Genomic DNA, 16,474 nt, shown 5'->3' on the forward strand with positions numbered 1-16,474 from the left:
AGCATATGTCAAATGATTGGATATGTCAAATGATTGGATGACAAAGATAGTATAGGCATTAATATTTGTGGTTCATGAATTAGGGCAACTTAAGGCAGCCAAATAAGAACTTATTTATTTTATTTATTTTTTATTTTAATTCCATTTATATCCCGTCCTTCTCCGAAGACTCAGGGCGGCTTACAAGCTTAGCAGTAGCCTTCATTCTATGTATATGCCTGCTTATTAGGGCTTTCGCCCCCCCCCCAAGTGGCATTATTACAAAGTCAGCTTAATTGCCCCAACAATCTGGGTCCTCATTTTACCTACCTCGGAAGGATAGAAGGCTGAGTCAACCTTGAGCCTGGTGGGATGCGAACCTGCACTAATTGCAGGCAGCTGGTGTTACTTAAGGAGGCATTAGCCCACTGCTCCACCAAGGCTCTTACATATTTCAGTGTGTGCCTGATGAGCCAATAGTGTATTAGTATGCACCAAATGGACAGGCCATTCTAAAGGAGAAAAAAAACCTGTTTTAGTTAATTCATGGTGGCGGAACTCATTTGAGCTTATGACCTGATAATATCAATTTATTACGGATAGGTGACATCCAACTTAATGAGAGGAAATAACATTGTCTCTTGCTTTAAAATCAGCAATGGTTTTTTTCCCAAATGTCTGGGCAGAGCTAACTGAAGGAAGGACAAAATTCAATGATAGTAAAAAGCAGAAGACTATGTTCAAAACACAAATAATTTTATTAAAAAATCCAAAACATGGTGCTATAATTTAATATCTATGTTATAGGTGTAGCATTAAACTAAAAAGGAGGCGTCCTTATAGGATCTTCATGTTCAGGTATTATGATAGGTGGCACAGTCAGGATTTTTTTCCACCTACTGCTTTCTTTTCAAGGACCTGGAATAGACAGGTGTTGCTCTGTATTACTATTAAAGATATTGTCCCAAGATGTAAGCTGTTCTAAGTAAAGCTGCCTTTTGCAGAAAGTAGGGACAGTGACTAAGACCGTGCTTCAGAAAAATGGATAGGACTAGGACAAAGAACTAAAACAAATTTGCTTTACTTTCAATTACTTTTAATTAATTTGATCTAATTCATTTAATTAAACACTATTCTGCCCTAATTTAAAAGCATAAATTCATCATTTGGGGCAAATCAAATAGTTTCAATTAGCCCTAGTTCAACTGTTATGGGAGAAACAGTGCCTTCATTAAGGAAAGATGCTAGCTAGCCTAAATATTTCTGCTACCCCAGATATTCTATTCAATTCGAGCAGGGAAGAGCCAGCCATCCCCTTTGTGGTTAGGATTGATATTTGAGATGAATTACCTGAAAATCCATTCAGTACCTGACACATTTATTTTAGATCCTGACATTGGCCATATAAAAATATATTTAAAATGTGATTCTTCCAATTATCTTAAAGATTTTGTAAGACGGTATACATATATTTTAAGGCAGCTAGGATGATCATGATAGCAATCACACTTACACTTATATACTGCTTCACAGTGCTTTACAGTCCTCTCTAAGTGGTTTGCAGAGTCAGCGTATTGCCCCCAACAATCTGAGTCCTCATTTTACCAACCTTGGAAGGATGGAAGGCTGAGTCAACCATGAGCCGGTGAGAATCGAACTGCTGAACTGCTAACAGACAGCAGTCAGCAGAAGTAGCCTGCATTACTGCATTCTAACCACTACACTACTGGCTCATATAATGATGTCTGTCCAGGTGCATGTGGGAAGGAAGTAAGGTGGTATCTCATTAGTTAATGAGAGATCTTGTTTGTGGTTCTAAGCCTGAATAAATAAATAAAGCAACATAGAGCTAGAATCCTAGGTAGGGTAGAAACAAAAAGAATGGTGGTAAAGAGAGCCAGATTGGAATTTAGCTAAATGAATGCCAAATGAAGCATGTCAAGGACAAAAGGTAGGAAGCTGACATCTTCATATAATTTGAACCTGTAAAAATGAGATCCAGTAGTGTTTATATGTATATGTTTAGCTGTAAACACTGATATATTGCATATCAGGCTTCCCAGAGAGGCGACAAAGACATTAAAGTTAGGAACATATGCATGCCTTCCATCTGTTATATATAGGAAATGTTACATGACATGAGTAACACACAAATATATACTTTACGGTGAAATTTCTTACTGATTGCTAATATAGAAACTGAATCATTTACCTGACATGTAGTAACCATACAGAGATAGACATAGATCCTATTTATGGGAAAACATGAAGCCACATTAGATGGGATGGGACTACATCAGAAAAGAAAATGGAACTATTTTGTAAAGTACACATTCAGTTATGTACTGTATATTTAAATTATGGCACTGTAGTTTAAACAGGTAGGGAGAAAGTATGTTTGCATGAAAAAAGAGGTAGAATTTAACTTGTGTATCATCTCCTAATCAAAGTTATATTGTCATAAGCTATTACTGATGGATAGGGACACGGTGCCTCAGTGGGTTAGGATGCTGAGCTTGTCGATCAGATGGTCGGCAGTTTGGCGGGTCGAATCCCGAGTGCCGCGTAACAGTGAGCGCCTGTTACTCGTCCCAGCTTCTGCCAACCTAGCAGTTCGAAAGGTGGGAAGATAACAGCATTCCGTGCGCCTTTGGCGTCTACTCATGCCGGCCACATGACCACAGAGACGTCCTCGGACAAGCGCTGGCTCTTCAGCTTTGAAACGGAGATGAGCACCAGCCCCTAGAGTTGGAAATGACTAGCACGCATGTGCGGGGGAACCTTTACCTTTACCTTATTACTGATGGATAGTTACATTCAGATTTGCTTTGTATTTTAAAAATATTCTCAACTGCTTGAAATCCTGAGGATTATTTTGAGTGTTAGATGCCAGTTATTCTTTTTATCTGGAGTTTTATTTACTTCTTAGAATATAGGCTTTGATTAGTTCACTTCTTATTCTTCATTTGATTTGCTATCAGTTCTAAAAGCTGGAAAGGAAATTGGTGGTGACGATGCTTATCTTTAATAATCAGAAGCTATACTTTAATATGAGCAAGTTCACTTTTAAAAAGTTGGACTGCAATGCACCGGAGGTAAGAGATGAATGTGAGATTCTTAGTATCAACTTAATCCTATAATAGGGACTTGACTATAATCTCAGATTGCCACACACTCTGGGATGACTGTCAAGTTGATTTTAAAGTGGGTTTTGTTCTTTGCCAGGATTGTGTTTCAGAAGTCAGGTAGAGGGCTGCCTGCTTAAATTTTGACCTACATTTCATTCTTTCACACTTCCCCATAAACTGTAAATTCATTATTAAAGCATCAAAGTAGATTTCTAAGTACATCAAGAAATGTTTGTTCTGGAGCCAACACATATCACAAAATAAATAAACAAGGGACCAAAATATATGCCAACCCAAAAGGAAGGTATGAGGATGAGATTTTATTCTGTGTTCAAAAGAGCTGTGATTTAACTCCTGAAGATCCAGTATGAACATAGGGTGATCTAATGCAATGCTATTTTTTAGGTGTTGAATCTGGTTCAATCATATGTCACTCTTCGAGTGCCCCTCTATGTATCGTATGTCTTCCATTCACCTGCAGCAGTTGGGGGCTGGCAACATTTTGATCTGCAATCTGAGTTGAGGCTCACCTTTGTGTATGATACTGCCATTCTGTGGAAAGATGGCATTGGAAGTCCACCAGAAGCAGAACTGCAAGGTAAATTATAAGTATTTTCTTTTTTTTTCTTGCCCATAATCTTTTTACCTTAAGAGATTAGTCTGGAGAACTGGCTACTACAGGATGTGTAAACTCAGCCTCATGGACAAAATTAGCTGTTCATGGCTATATGGAACTTCACAAGAAAAGAATAGCCGGTTTGTATGCTAGACTGCGATAAATAACTGAGGATGTCCTTGTTTATCCAGCCATTTGCAGAGTGACAGCTACTTCAAAGCAAAACTAATTTTTAAAATAAAATTTGAATTATTTATGTTACTCTATTTTCATATTTGTTGTTTTATTTTATGATACTAATGATTTCGACTCCTTAATCCACACAATGCTGACTAAGTCTTGTGGTACTTGCAGTCTAATACATTTTAATGCTACTAAACAATTAGTCTTTTTATTATTATTTCTAAAATAATATAATGGCTGCTTACATCTAGGGTCTCTTTACCCAACCAGCATGCAAATGAATGATGAAGGGCAATTGGTGGTTCATTTCAGGACTGAAATTCGATTCAGGGGACAGTTCATAATATCCCATCCAGGTAAGGCCAGCACTTTTTTATATTCAGATCTTTTCTAATCTAAAAATCACTTCATAGGATTATGACAACAGACTTTGGGATTTAATGTGAATCTCATAAAGAGTAAGAAACTTACAGTCTGAACTGGGTTTCATCATCTATTCATGAAAAGCTTTGGATTCCATAGGCAGAAGAGAGAAGGATGATTTTGCCAATTTCCTTCTGTCTTCAAAACACACAGTATTTCCTGATCCTACTCTACCCACTAGTGCATCTCCTTATATCCTGATTCTTTGGTTTCCTAAATTGAAAGAGAAAAGGCAGTTCCATTCCATCAACTTCACATTCCACCTATTAAAAATACATTCTTGATCCCAGCATCTGTGATTTACAGTGTGTGGATAACATCAATGACCTTCATCATAAAACAGTTCCTTCACTTTTGCAGGTACTTCTCTGACTTCTATGGTGATGTCATCTGATCATCCTGGCCTTACATTCACATTGACCCTTTCTCAAAGTGAGCAAACCTTCAATCAGCCAATGCAGCAATGGAAATTTCTTTCTGATTTTGCTGTGAGTACTAACATTAGTATTTTGTGGTAGTTTTCAGTGTTTTTTAAAAAGGGCCAACATTTAACTCATTTGTACTCACAAGTAAATGACGCTGAGATTTAGATTAGGTTCATACTAACCTACTTTTCAAAATAATTTTAGTGTGCTATAAATAATAACAGGTGAACAAACCATGGCTTAATGTATGATTAGAAAATAGATTTTGGATGGCTCAGGAGCAGATATTTTACATGCATATTCAGTAAGAATACAAGCATATTAGTCAGTTTTGTGTCTTAAAACCATATAAGGTATCACTAATATGCATATTAATTTCAATGTACACATCCTTTTGTTGTTGTTAGTTGTGAAATCGTGTCCGACCCATCGTGACCCCATGGACAACGTTCCTCCAGGCCTTCCTGTCCTCTACCATCTTCTGGAGTCCATTTAGGCTCACGCCTACTGCTTCAGTGACTGTTTCAGTGACTCCATCCAGCCACCTCATTCTCTGTCGTCCCGTTCTTCTATTGCCCTCAATCTTTCCCAGCATTAGGCTCTTCTCCAGTGAGTCCTTCCTTCTCATTAGGTGGCCAAAGTATTTGAGTTTCAGCTTCAGGAACTGGCCTTCTAAAGAGCAGTCAGGGTTGATCTCCTCTAGAACTGACCGGTTTGATCGCCTTGCAGTCTGCACCATAGTTCAAAGGCCTCAATTCTTTGGCACTCAGCCTTTCTTATGGTCCAACTTTCAGAGCCATACATTGCAACTGGGAAGACCATGGCCTTGACTATACGCACTTTTGTTGACAGGGTGATGTCTCTGCTTTTTAGTGTGCTGTCTAGATTTGCCATAGCTTTCTTCCCCAGGAGCAAGTGTCTTTTAATTTCTTGGCTGCAGTCCCCATTTGCGGTGATCTTGGAGCCCAGGAAATAAAATCTGTCACTATCTCCATTTCTTCCCCATCTATTTGCTAGGAATTGAGAGGGCCGGATGCCATGATCTTGGTTTTCAACCCAACTTTTGCACTCTCCTTCTTCACCCGCAACAAGGGCTCTTTAGTTCCTCTTCACTTTCTGCCATTAGAATGGTATCATCTGCATGTCTTAGGTTGTTGATATTTCTCTTGGCAATCTTAATTCCAACTTTTGATTCATCTAGCCCTGCCTTTCTTATGATGTGCTCTGCATATAAGTTAAACAGGCAGGGCGACAGTATACAGCCTTGCCGGACTCCTTTCCCAATTTTGAACTAATCAGTGGTTCCATGTCCAGTTCTCACTGTTACTTCTTGACCCACATATAGGTTTCTCAAGAGACAAATAAGATGGTCTGGTACTCCCATCTCTTTAAAAACTTGCCACAGTTTGTTGTGATCCACACAATCAAAGGCTTTAACATAGTCAATGAAGCAAAAGTAGATGTTTATCTGGAACTCCCTAGCTTTCTCCATGATCCAGCGTATGTTGCGAATTTTATCTCTAGTTCCTCTGCCTCTTTGAAATCCTCCCTGTACTTCTGGTAGTTCTCGATCCACATACTGCTGGAGTCTAGCTTGTAGGATTTTAAGCATAACTACTAGCATGTGAAATGAGTGCAATGGTGCGATAGTTTGAACATTCTTTGACACTGCCTTTCTTTGGAATTGGAATGTAAACTGATCTTTTCCAATCCTGTGGCCACTGTTGAGTTTTCCAAATTTGCTGGCAAATTGAGTGTAGCACTTTTACTGCATTGTCTTTTAAGATTTTGAATAGCTCAGCTGAATTACTGTCACCTCCACTAGCTTTGTTGTTGCTCAGCTTTCCTAAGGCCCACTTCACTTCACATTCTAGGATGTCTGGCTCGACGTCAGTGACCACCTCATCATGGTTAGCAGGGACATTAAGCTTGTTCTTGTATAGTTCTCCTGTGTAATTTTGCCACCTCTTCTTAATCTCTTCTGCCTCTGTTAGGTCCCTGCCATTTTGGTCCTTTATCATGCCCATTTTTGCATGAAACGTTCCCTTCATCTCTCCAATTTTCTTGAAGAGATTTCTGGTCCTCCATATTCTATTGTTTTCTTCTATTTCTTTGCACTGTTCATTTAAGAAGGCATTCTTATCTCTTCTAGCTATTCTCTGGAATTCTGCATTCAGTTGGGTGTATCTTTCTTTTTCTTCCTTGCCTTTCGCTTTCTTCCTTTCCTCAGCTATTTGCAAAGCTTCCTCAGCCATTTTGCTTTCTTGCATTTCTTTTTCTTTGGGATGGTTTTAGCTGCTATCTCTTGTACAAAGTTGCAAAGTCCTGTCCATAGTTCTTCAGGCACTCTGTCTATCAGATGTAATTCCTTAAATCTATTTGTCACCTCTACTGTATATTCGTCAGGGATATGATTTACTTCATACCTGACTGGCCTAGTGCTTTTCCCTACTTTCTTCAGTTTAAGCCTAAACTTTGCAACAAGAAGCTCATGGTCTGAGCCACAGTCAGCTCCTGGTTTTGTTTTTACTGACTATATAGAGCTTCTCCATCTTTGGCTGCAGAGCATATAGTCAATCTGATTTCTGTGTTGACCGTCTGGTGATGTCCATGTGTAGAGCCGTCTCTTGGGTTGTTGGAAAAGAGTGTTTGCTATGACCATCGTGTTCGCTTGACAAAATTCTGTCAGCCTTTGCCCTGCTTCATTTTGTACTCAAAAGGCCAAACTTGTCTGTTATTCTGGTTATCTTTTGGCTTCCTAGTTTAGCATTCCAATCCCCCATGATGATAAGGACATCATTTTTTGGTGTTAGTTCTATAAGGTGTTGTAGGGCTTCATAGAACCGGTCAATTTCATCCTCTTCAGCACTGGTGGTTGGGGCATAAACTTGGACTACTGTGATACTGAATGGTTTGCCTTAGATTCGAACTGAGATCATTCTGTCATTTTGAGGATTGTATCCCAGTATTGCTTTTCCTACTCTTTTATTGACTATGAAGGCTACTCCATTCTTCTGAGGGTTTCTTGCCCGCAGTAGTATACCTGATGGTCATCTGAATTAAATTCACCCATTCCTGTCCATTTTAGTTCACTGATTCCTAAGATGTCGATGTTCAGTCTTGTCATCTCTTGTTTGACCACGTCCAGCTTGCCTTGATTCATGGATCTTACGTTCTAGGTTCCTATGGAGAAAAAATCTTTACAGCATCGGACTTTCCTTTCACCACCAGATACATCCACAGCTGAGCATCCTTTCAGCTTTGGCCCAGTCGCTTAATTCTTTCTGACGCTACTAGTACTAGCCCTCTGCTCTTCCCCAGTAGCATATTGGACGCCTTCCGACCTGAGGGGCTCATCTTCCAGCATCATATCGTTTTGCCTTTTGGTACTGTCCATAGGGTTTTCATGGCAAAGATACGGGAGTGAGTTGCCATTTCCTTCTCCAGTGGATCACGTTTTGTCAGAACTCTCTGCTATGACCTGTCCATCTTGGGTGACCCTGCACGGCATAGCTCATAGCTTCATTGAAATACACAAGCCCCTTCGCCACGACAAGGCAATAATCCATGAAGGGGGTACACATCCTTGCTATAGTGTTATTTCTGTAGAGTGTTATATGACTGTTAAGGTTTGTCAGAAAAGAAGAGCATGTTATGGGTATATCACAATCAATTAGTCATCTACTGATGCAGATTTTGTCCATGCTGTAGGTTCAGAATCCCAATGATTTTGTGTAAGTATAGTAAAAAGACAAAAAAAGCCGTACGCCAAATGTTCCACTGATACACATAATCATTATTTGTTTATAAATAAAATTTATATAGCCATCCATGTCATAGGAAGTGACTCTGTGTGATGTACAACAATTAAATATATTAAAATAATATTTATTAAAAATATAAGACATATTAAAACATACAGATCACCAGGTACAAGAGAGAATAAATCAAACACAATGATGAGGCCATCTCTGAATATCACTGGTCTCCTGGGACTCCCAGGCTTGATGACATAGCCAGGTCTGGATGGATTTACAGAACGTTAACAGAGATGGAGCTAACCTCATTTTGGGGGAAAGAATTTTTCACAAGGTGGACAGAGAAGGGCTGCCTCTTAACACCTGCCAAATTTAAGTCCTTAGCCAATTAGGCCGGAAGCATGTCATCTCTGCCAGATCTAATGGTATGGGAAGATGTGATTGGGGCGAGGCACTCCTTTGGATAATCTGGTCTCATGCCATGAAGGGTTTTAAAGTTTAAAAGTAGCACCTTCAATTGGACCCAGAAGTAAACTGGGAACCAATTCAGCTCACAGACTGTGATATGTGCTAATCTAAAAGTATACATAACTGCCTGTGCCGCTGCATTCTGCACCAGCATGCCCTTCTAAATATTTCTTATTCTTAATTGATTTGTATCAATTCATATTTTACTTTGGGTGTCTTTTTCCAGGTACGTGACTATTCTGGCACTTATACTGTGAAACTTATCCCCTGTGTTGCCACACCCAGCCAAGAATATACCCAGCCTGTCATCTGCAGCCCACGGGAGCCAATCACTTTTGATTTAGATATCAGGTTCCAGCAGGTAAAATATTTCAGGACTTTAATGCTCTCAACTAATAAAGCATTTTAATACATTTCTCTGAAATATTATTTGATAATTAAGGTAAAGGTTCCCCCGCACATGCGTGCTAGTCGTTTCCGACTCTAGGGGCCGGTGCTCATCTCCGTTTCATAGCCGAAGAGCCAGCGTTTGTCCGAGGACGTCTCCGTGGTCATGTGGCTGGCATGACTAGATGCCAAAGGCGCACGGAACGCTGTTACCTTCCCACCATAGTGGTCCCTATTTTTCTACTTGCATTTTTACGTGCTTTCGAACTGCTAGGTGGGCAGAAGCTGGGACGAGTAACAGGCGCTCACTCTGTTACGCGGCACTCGGGATTCGACCCGCCAAACTGCCGACCTTCTGATCGACAAGCTCAGCGTCCTAACCCACTGAGCCACCGCGTCCCTTATTTGATAATTACATTGGCTTAATTGCAGTGAATTAATTTTACATGTTTGTTGTTTTAAACTGACTTAGAAAACTGGGCCCTGAATATTTAAAATTTTAAAAACACACTTTCTCTTTGCACTCTCTCCAAATCAAAACCTGGTCATTTTTTAGTGGTTTTTCTCAACCTCACCACCTGAAGTGGCATTAGGGCTAACTTTTAGAATTCTGAGAACTAGAATCCCAGCATATCTGACTGTCAGTGTGCCCTAGAGCTTATACTGCCTCTAAGTAGAGATTATATTACTAAACACTGAGTGTACCTATAAATTTCTCTGATTTAGGACTTTTGGGTGAAAATAACATCAATATACTAAACAATTTCCTTTCTTCTAACAATATTCAGTCACATAAATATTGTCTCACAGGTGCATCCCTAGGATATCTTTTCTATGCAATATGCGATATCCCTCTATGCAATCTTTTCTGTATAATTGTCTTATAACGGGTTATTAGAAGCCATTTTAGTGCAGGAGAGAATTGTCTTAGAACACCCTACTATAGCTATGCTATAGAAAAAATAAAAAACCAGTGGTTTTAAGACTATGTCTTCCAATAAAAGAATTATAGGGCCCAACAGATCTGGATGTGATTATGTTGTATTAAACTGTATTACAGGAATTGTTTTCAGCAGCATTGAATGTCACCTGACATCAGTTTATTTTAAATTGGATTTGGGCTTTTTCAATGGAAGCAAAACTACTTAAGATTGCTGTTTTTTTCTATGAAAAAATAATATTCATTCAATTAATCAGTCAACTTGGGTACTGCCTCATTCCAACCAACTCTATGTTATTTCTTCTAAGTCACACAAGTCAAACTCGCGACGTCATGTGACATCGCGCAACGTATCAGGACGGTTTTGCCATTGCCGGCAATGGGGTGGGCACGGCTTCTGCGGGCCGGCAGTTTGACACCCCTGCTCTAAATGATTGTTTGATTGAGTCAGCCTACATTTATAGATTTTATTCTTGAAAGACTGTGAGAAGGAATTCAAGGTGGCATGCTTATATAAAACAATGGCACTATATGAAGCACCTACTCCTTGAAGCAATTATTTATAAATACAAATCATGGAACACACTCTGCTGTTTAGTTCTACTTTGTTGAACTCTTTTGAATATTTCTAATAACATTGAGAATAAACTGCAATTAAATTATGCTAGATTTTTGCTAGAAAGACGATTAAATTACTTCCCTAAATAGTCTTTGCGTTATACAGGTCAGTGACCCAGTAGCAGCTGAATTTAATCTCAATACTCAAATGTTTCTGCTATCCAAGAAAGATCTTTGGCTGTCTGATGGCTCTCTGGGATTTGGAGAAGAAACTGATGTCTCATTCACAGAGGGTAAAATCTGCTTTAACATACAACTGAATAGACCAATGAACCATTTTAGCCACACTTGTAAATCCCCTTTTTTGACTGCAGTGTATTCATTTGCATGGGCTAATGCTCTGAGTAATCCTGTCCTCTTATATTCCAATATTTGTTATTGAGAAAGAAGGAACTTTTGTCCACTTGCACCATGAATTTAAAAACTTATTTAAAATTACAGTGGTCCAAATCTGCAATCATCTTTGTATGAAGTGCTTCTTCCTGACAAATTAAAATGCATTGTGTAATGTGACTCTGCAAAAAATTTTTTCCTTAGGAAGCAGAATTCCTGTTTTTATACTGAATAAATGCCTTATTCAAATTGTAACTGGAATGACCAAAAGATATACTAAATCACTAGTGTAACATCATATAAATTATTTTTACTTGTATCCTAAATAAAGGCTGACCCCTAGTGAAGAAAAATAGAGTTGCAGGAATTTTTGATAGAGCAAGTAAATTGCAGAACTAACGTCTAGGACAGAGGTCCTCAACCTTTTGGACACCAGGGACTGGTTCCATGGAGAGAGGTTTTTCCACGGACTGGAGAGTGCATAGTTTTGTGTGCTGTCTGCATCCTGTGGACAGGGCTTTGCTTTTTTGTGCGGACCATTGCTGGCATGCTGCAGGCCGGTACCATTCCACGGACCAGGGTTTGGGGACCCCTTATCTAGGAGCAATATAAAGCATTTATTTTAATAGCTCAAAGTAAGGGCAGTATTTATATAGAATTATGAAATAATATTAGCCAACCATTGTTGAGGGATAGAATAAACAGAATTGTTAAAATATTTATTTATTTATTATTTATTAATTTAATTTATATACCGCCCTTCTCTCAAGAGACTCAGGGCGGTTAACAGGGCAATACATAAAAACAGATACAAAAAAATTAAAATTATTAAAAACATGATTAAACAGTGCCCATAATAATACAAATTTAAAATTAAAGTCATAATAACAATCCCACCCCGTCCCATCAGGCCAGGCCCGCTTCCTTAAAGAGATGGGTTTTAAGGTCGCGCCGGAAGGAGCGGAGATCCCAGATCCCAGATGCCAGTATAAAAAAACGTTTTAAAAATGTATATAAGAAATCTAGTTTAGCCAGAATATCATGCTTTTTCTTCTCTTAAGTGCTGCGCAATCAGCAGTGATACATGACAAATAATTTCCTATGCTGGTTTCCTGGGCCTAGCATGTCTTCTCAGAGTGATAGCATGCCGTGTTGACAATATGAATATATGCCAAGCAAAAGCATTTTTGTTCCTAAATTTCAGAAGTTTGTAGTTTAAATGCAAATTGTGATTTATTTCATTTGTTATACATTTATTTAATTTACATTATATATATTTAATTTATATAATATATACACTTTTTAAAAGTTTAGCATTAATAATTCTTGCATTATAGATTAGCTACTCAAAGAACATGATTACATGTTTGGATTTACTGCATATATCAGTCTGTGTAATATCTTGCAGGCTAGGAGACCATATTTCCTCCTTTAATGGCATGCCCACAGCCACTTTTTCAAAGTTGTAAACTGATCTGGAGTAAAAAAATAAATTGATTTTTTTAATATTTAAAGTTAATTCAAATTATGGTTAATGTGATTATCTTAGTCTGTTAATTTTACTTTTCTGTCACATGAAAAATTGTTACTTGTTTATTGAATTTGAGATCTTGGAGAATTACATCCAAGGGCTTTTTGAGTGACCGTTTTTGTTTTGATCTCATGTTTATTTAATTTTAGGTTCAGAAATTTACGGTCGTGTCATGGTGGATCCCGTTCAGAATTTAGGGGAGTCTTTCATCTGTAACATTGAGAAGGTGTTCTTATGTACAGGGGCTGATGGTTATGTTCCCAAGTATAGTCCAAGTAACAAAGAATATGGCTGTCTAGCTGACTCACCTTCCCTATTGTACAGATTTAAAATTCTGGTAGGTATGCTAATGCTAGACTAATAAATTCTCCTAAATGTCATTTTTAAGTTTAAATTTAATAATATACCACTATTTCTTTGTTCCCTAGGATAAAGCTCAACCAGATACACAAGCAAAAATGTTTGGAAATATGGCATTCCATGCCAAACTAGCAGTTGATCACAATGATGGCTATCCTTTGGTAAAGCAACCTGGTTCTGATGGATTCAGCCTGCTGTCAACTCCATTATTCCAGGTAATGTGGATGATGATATTTTATTGGATGAAAACACCTACATGCAGTTTAGGTGTGCAATTGCTACTGGAGTCTCACAGACTTTTTCATTTTGCTTGGTTTTCTGTTCTTTTATTTCATCTTTTTTTTAACCTAATAGGTAGCAGTGGGTCGAGAGTGGTACATCCACACCATCTACATGGTTCGTTCACGTGAAAATGCTCATAAGGGCCTAGGAAAAAGAAGTATTGAAGATCACCATGCTTTATCTTACAATAACAGTACCTCACATGTTAGTCGCTCTCGGAGAGCTATTTCTGATATTCCTGCTCTCGCCCAAGATATTGGTGCTGATAAGAATAGAGGAACAAATATCCAGCATATAGTTCTTGACCGATCTAATAAAATTATACTCAAGCAAAAAGAATGGTCTCCAGCAGGTAAACCTTATGAAAAGCCAATCCTGCAAATTACAGGAAGCAATGCAGAAGACAAGATAGTTCCCATTATTGGAGGTGCAATTGGACTGTTGCTTCTTCTCTGCACTGTTATAATCATTATATTACTTCTGAAGCGAAAGGGACATTCAGCTGATGGAAAAACAAGCTCATTTACCAATCATTCCAACAGTAATGAAACTATGACTACACAGCAGAGCAATAGTGACAGCTCTGAAGTTTAACAGCAGTGATGACTCTTTGAAGATCCTACACAATGGAAATCACATGGAGCTGTGGTGGGGTGGGGTAGATATGGATTTAGGCTGCTGCAGTTTTGGTACCATGTTCAGTGAGATTTCAGCATTTGGAAGAAAATTATAGCAAGAATAATCTGTACAGAAATGTGATTTATTTATAACTTCCACCACAACCAACTCCCAGGAACACAGGATGATCTGCTGGAATACAATGTTAATTAAATTTAGCATTTTCCCCCTGAAATGGTGCTTTAAAAAAAACTGCTAGCAGATATAAGTGTGCCTTATCTATCAACATGAAAGCCTGGTGCTATTCAAAGGGATATTGATTTCCTTTTCATTTTGTATAGTGTTTAGTTTTATACCATTTTTATATGACAGGGTGAGAGGAAGGTTAAGAAAAAAGGTAAAATTTTAACTAAATAAGATACAAGTAAATATCTATAATTAAATTTCAATAGAATTGTATTATCTGTATTGATAAGCAAAATGCTGTATTAGAAAAATACTGAACTTATTTAAAGAGAATGTTTCTTGAATGTTTTGATATACAAATATTACAGTCTTTCATATAATATCCTGCAATGTTCTGTACCATAAATATCATAAAGCTAAATCATTATTAGATTCTTATTCCAATTGCTTTCAGTTAGTAGTATTTTATTTATGTTAGTTCAAATAGCTCTCTCCTAATGGAACTTTGAAAATATTGTAAAACATTGTGAATAACTTACATGATCTTAACTGCCTGGAAATTGCTTTTCAGTGTTGTTTTTAAAAACAACTGCTACTTAGCTAAGCGATCATAGTAAATTTTGTGTCAAAAATGCAGTCATTTAAAAAAAATGTGACAATTATAACCATGTTATTTTGAAAATAAATCATTCTGGGAAAGGGCTGTTCAATATTGTTTTAGGAGAATCAGGATGGCACTTTGCTATTACCTGAATAAAATAGTGCCACATCCTGTACGTTTTCAAAGCTGGTAACCCCTTATTATTTCAACTTTAATTATGAACTAGACAGAACTGGCTTCAGTTCTGAAGCAACTTTCCATGTCAGATTAATAGAATCTGTATAATTCCAAAATAAGTAAAAGTAAGATTATTGCCTCTATTTCCTGAGGTTCTGGTGTGGAATTAATCACATATACTAAATTTGGTTACAGAATTTATATATTTCTCATGTAGTAGGTTTTTGCCTCAGACGTCTGGAAAGTTTTAGATTCCATTGAATTTTCTTACATAAAAACAGATTACATTAAAAAGATTGCACCAACTTATTCAGAAGCTACACCAATTTCAGTACGATCTACTCATTGTAAATGTCTACGTGACATAAAAGCTTTAATTAGAGGATTTTGATATACTAAAAACTACCCTTGATTAATTGGACAGCATTTGTGTTATTAAAACCAACCATTTCTTTTTTCTCATGCTTGGGAGGAAGTGCCTGTTAATGGTGCTTGAACACCATTTGTCTATAAGCAACTTAATACGATTCACCTTGTTAATTGATATAATCAATGTGCATTAGTTAATATATCTACCTTCTCTTGCCTAGAAATTCTCAGAATACTACTAACCAATCTATAAATTATAATATCCATTTTAATACTGTATGCTAGTTTCCTTTAAATATTTTGATTCCCAGTGTTTATTGGTTAATCAGGTGAAAATCACTAGCCCATAAAAGTCTCCTGCTTTATAGGAGAAACTTAGTAATAATGGATCTGCCGGCTGCTCCTGCTGTATCTTTCATATAGAGCAATGCACATTCAAGATTATTTGGAAAAGTGAACTCTATAAGCAGAGCAGCTCTCTACTATTCATTAAAGCAGACCGACATTTATGGCTTTGAAAGCTAGTGTGAATAGCCCTAGAATAGCCCTAGAATAGCCCTAATATCTTTCCTAATGACAATAGCAATCTTATCCACCTATACCAGCTAAATTCAAGTTTACTCACATCACGGGACCATGCTGTATTTTCTTCAGTACGTTATATCTGCATAGACATAGCAGCTAGTTTTGATTCCTCCTCCTCTTCCTTCCTTTTTTGTTAAACCAAAGTAATGTAATGGTTCATTTATGAAGAAATGTATGAAATTTAAAAAATTTTTAATGTAAAATTGAAATGATGGGTTCTTTTGCTTATAGAAGTCAAAATATGCAAGGTTTTATTTTAATTAGCTGCAATAATAATGATTATATACTTAGGTGATTATGAACAAATTTATCATAGGTTATTTATTCTGTCAAAATCATGAGCTTAATATCTTATTAACTGTAGACTTTCACATTTCCAGAATTACCACTGTTATATTACCAAGCAGTCACGAGGCATAGAATCAAGATCACACAAGTATTAGTACCACTTTATAAAACCCTAGTGAGACCACACCTGGAATACTGCAACCAATTTTGGTCACCATA

The 16,474-nt window shown here is 37.5% G+C and overlaps 2 protein-coding genes across 2 annotated transcripts in view; one reads left to right on the top strand and one right to left on the bottom strand.

Annotated features, from left to right (window-relative positions):
• FREM3 (FRAS1 related extracellular matrix 3) overlaps nucleotides 1-14,025 on the top strand; it is a gene marked incomplete at both ends in the record, with an annotated part of 86,455 nt that extends 72,430 nt beyond the window's left edge. Inside the window, 8 exons of the mRNA XM_081332650.1 lie at nucleotides 3,513-3,705; nucleotides 4,158-4,262; nucleotides 4,690-4,817; nucleotides 9,207-9,341; nucleotides 11,032-11,158; nucleotides 12,939-13,126; nucleotides 13,218-13,364; nucleotides 13,504-14,025. Of these exons, the coding sequence (XP_081188776.1) occupies nucleotides 3,513-3,705; nucleotides 4,158-4,262; nucleotides 4,690-4,817; nucleotides 9,207-9,341; nucleotides 11,032-11,158; nucleotides 12,939-13,126; nucleotides 13,218-13,364; nucleotides 13,504-14,025 (1,545 nt within the window). The remainder of the gene's footprint in view (nucleotides 1-3,512; nucleotides 3,706-4,157; nucleotides 4,263-4,689; nucleotides 4,818-9,206; nucleotides 9,342-11,031; nucleotides 11,159-12,938; nucleotides 13,127-13,217; nucleotides 13,365-13,503) is intronic.
• Nucleotides 434-16,474, bottom strand: part of SMARCA5 (SNF2 related chromatin remodeling ATPase 5) — a 54,395-nt gene continuing 38,354 nt past the window's right edge. The window contains exons 25-28 of the mRNA XM_081332651.1: nucleotides 16,008-16,092; nucleotides 13,406-13,575; nucleotides 11,681-11,855; nucleotides 434-491 (exon numbers count right to left, since the gene is read on the bottom strand). Of these exons, the coding sequence (XP_081188777.1) occupies nucleotides 16,041-16,092 (52 nt within the window). The 3' untranslated portion in view covers nucleotides 434-491; nucleotides 11,681-11,855; nucleotides 13,406-13,575; nucleotides 16,008-16,040. The remainder of the gene's footprint in view (nucleotides 492-11,680; nucleotides 11,856-13,405; nucleotides 13,576-16,007; nucleotides 16,093-16,474) is intronic.

The sequence above is a fragment of the Vipera berus genome (genome assembly GCF_964194415.1).
Source record: "Vipera berus genome assembly, chromosome: 7".
NCBI classification, from domain to species: domain Eukaryota; kingdom Metazoa; phylum Chordata; class Lepidosauria; order Squamata; family Viperidae; genus Vipera; species Vipera berus.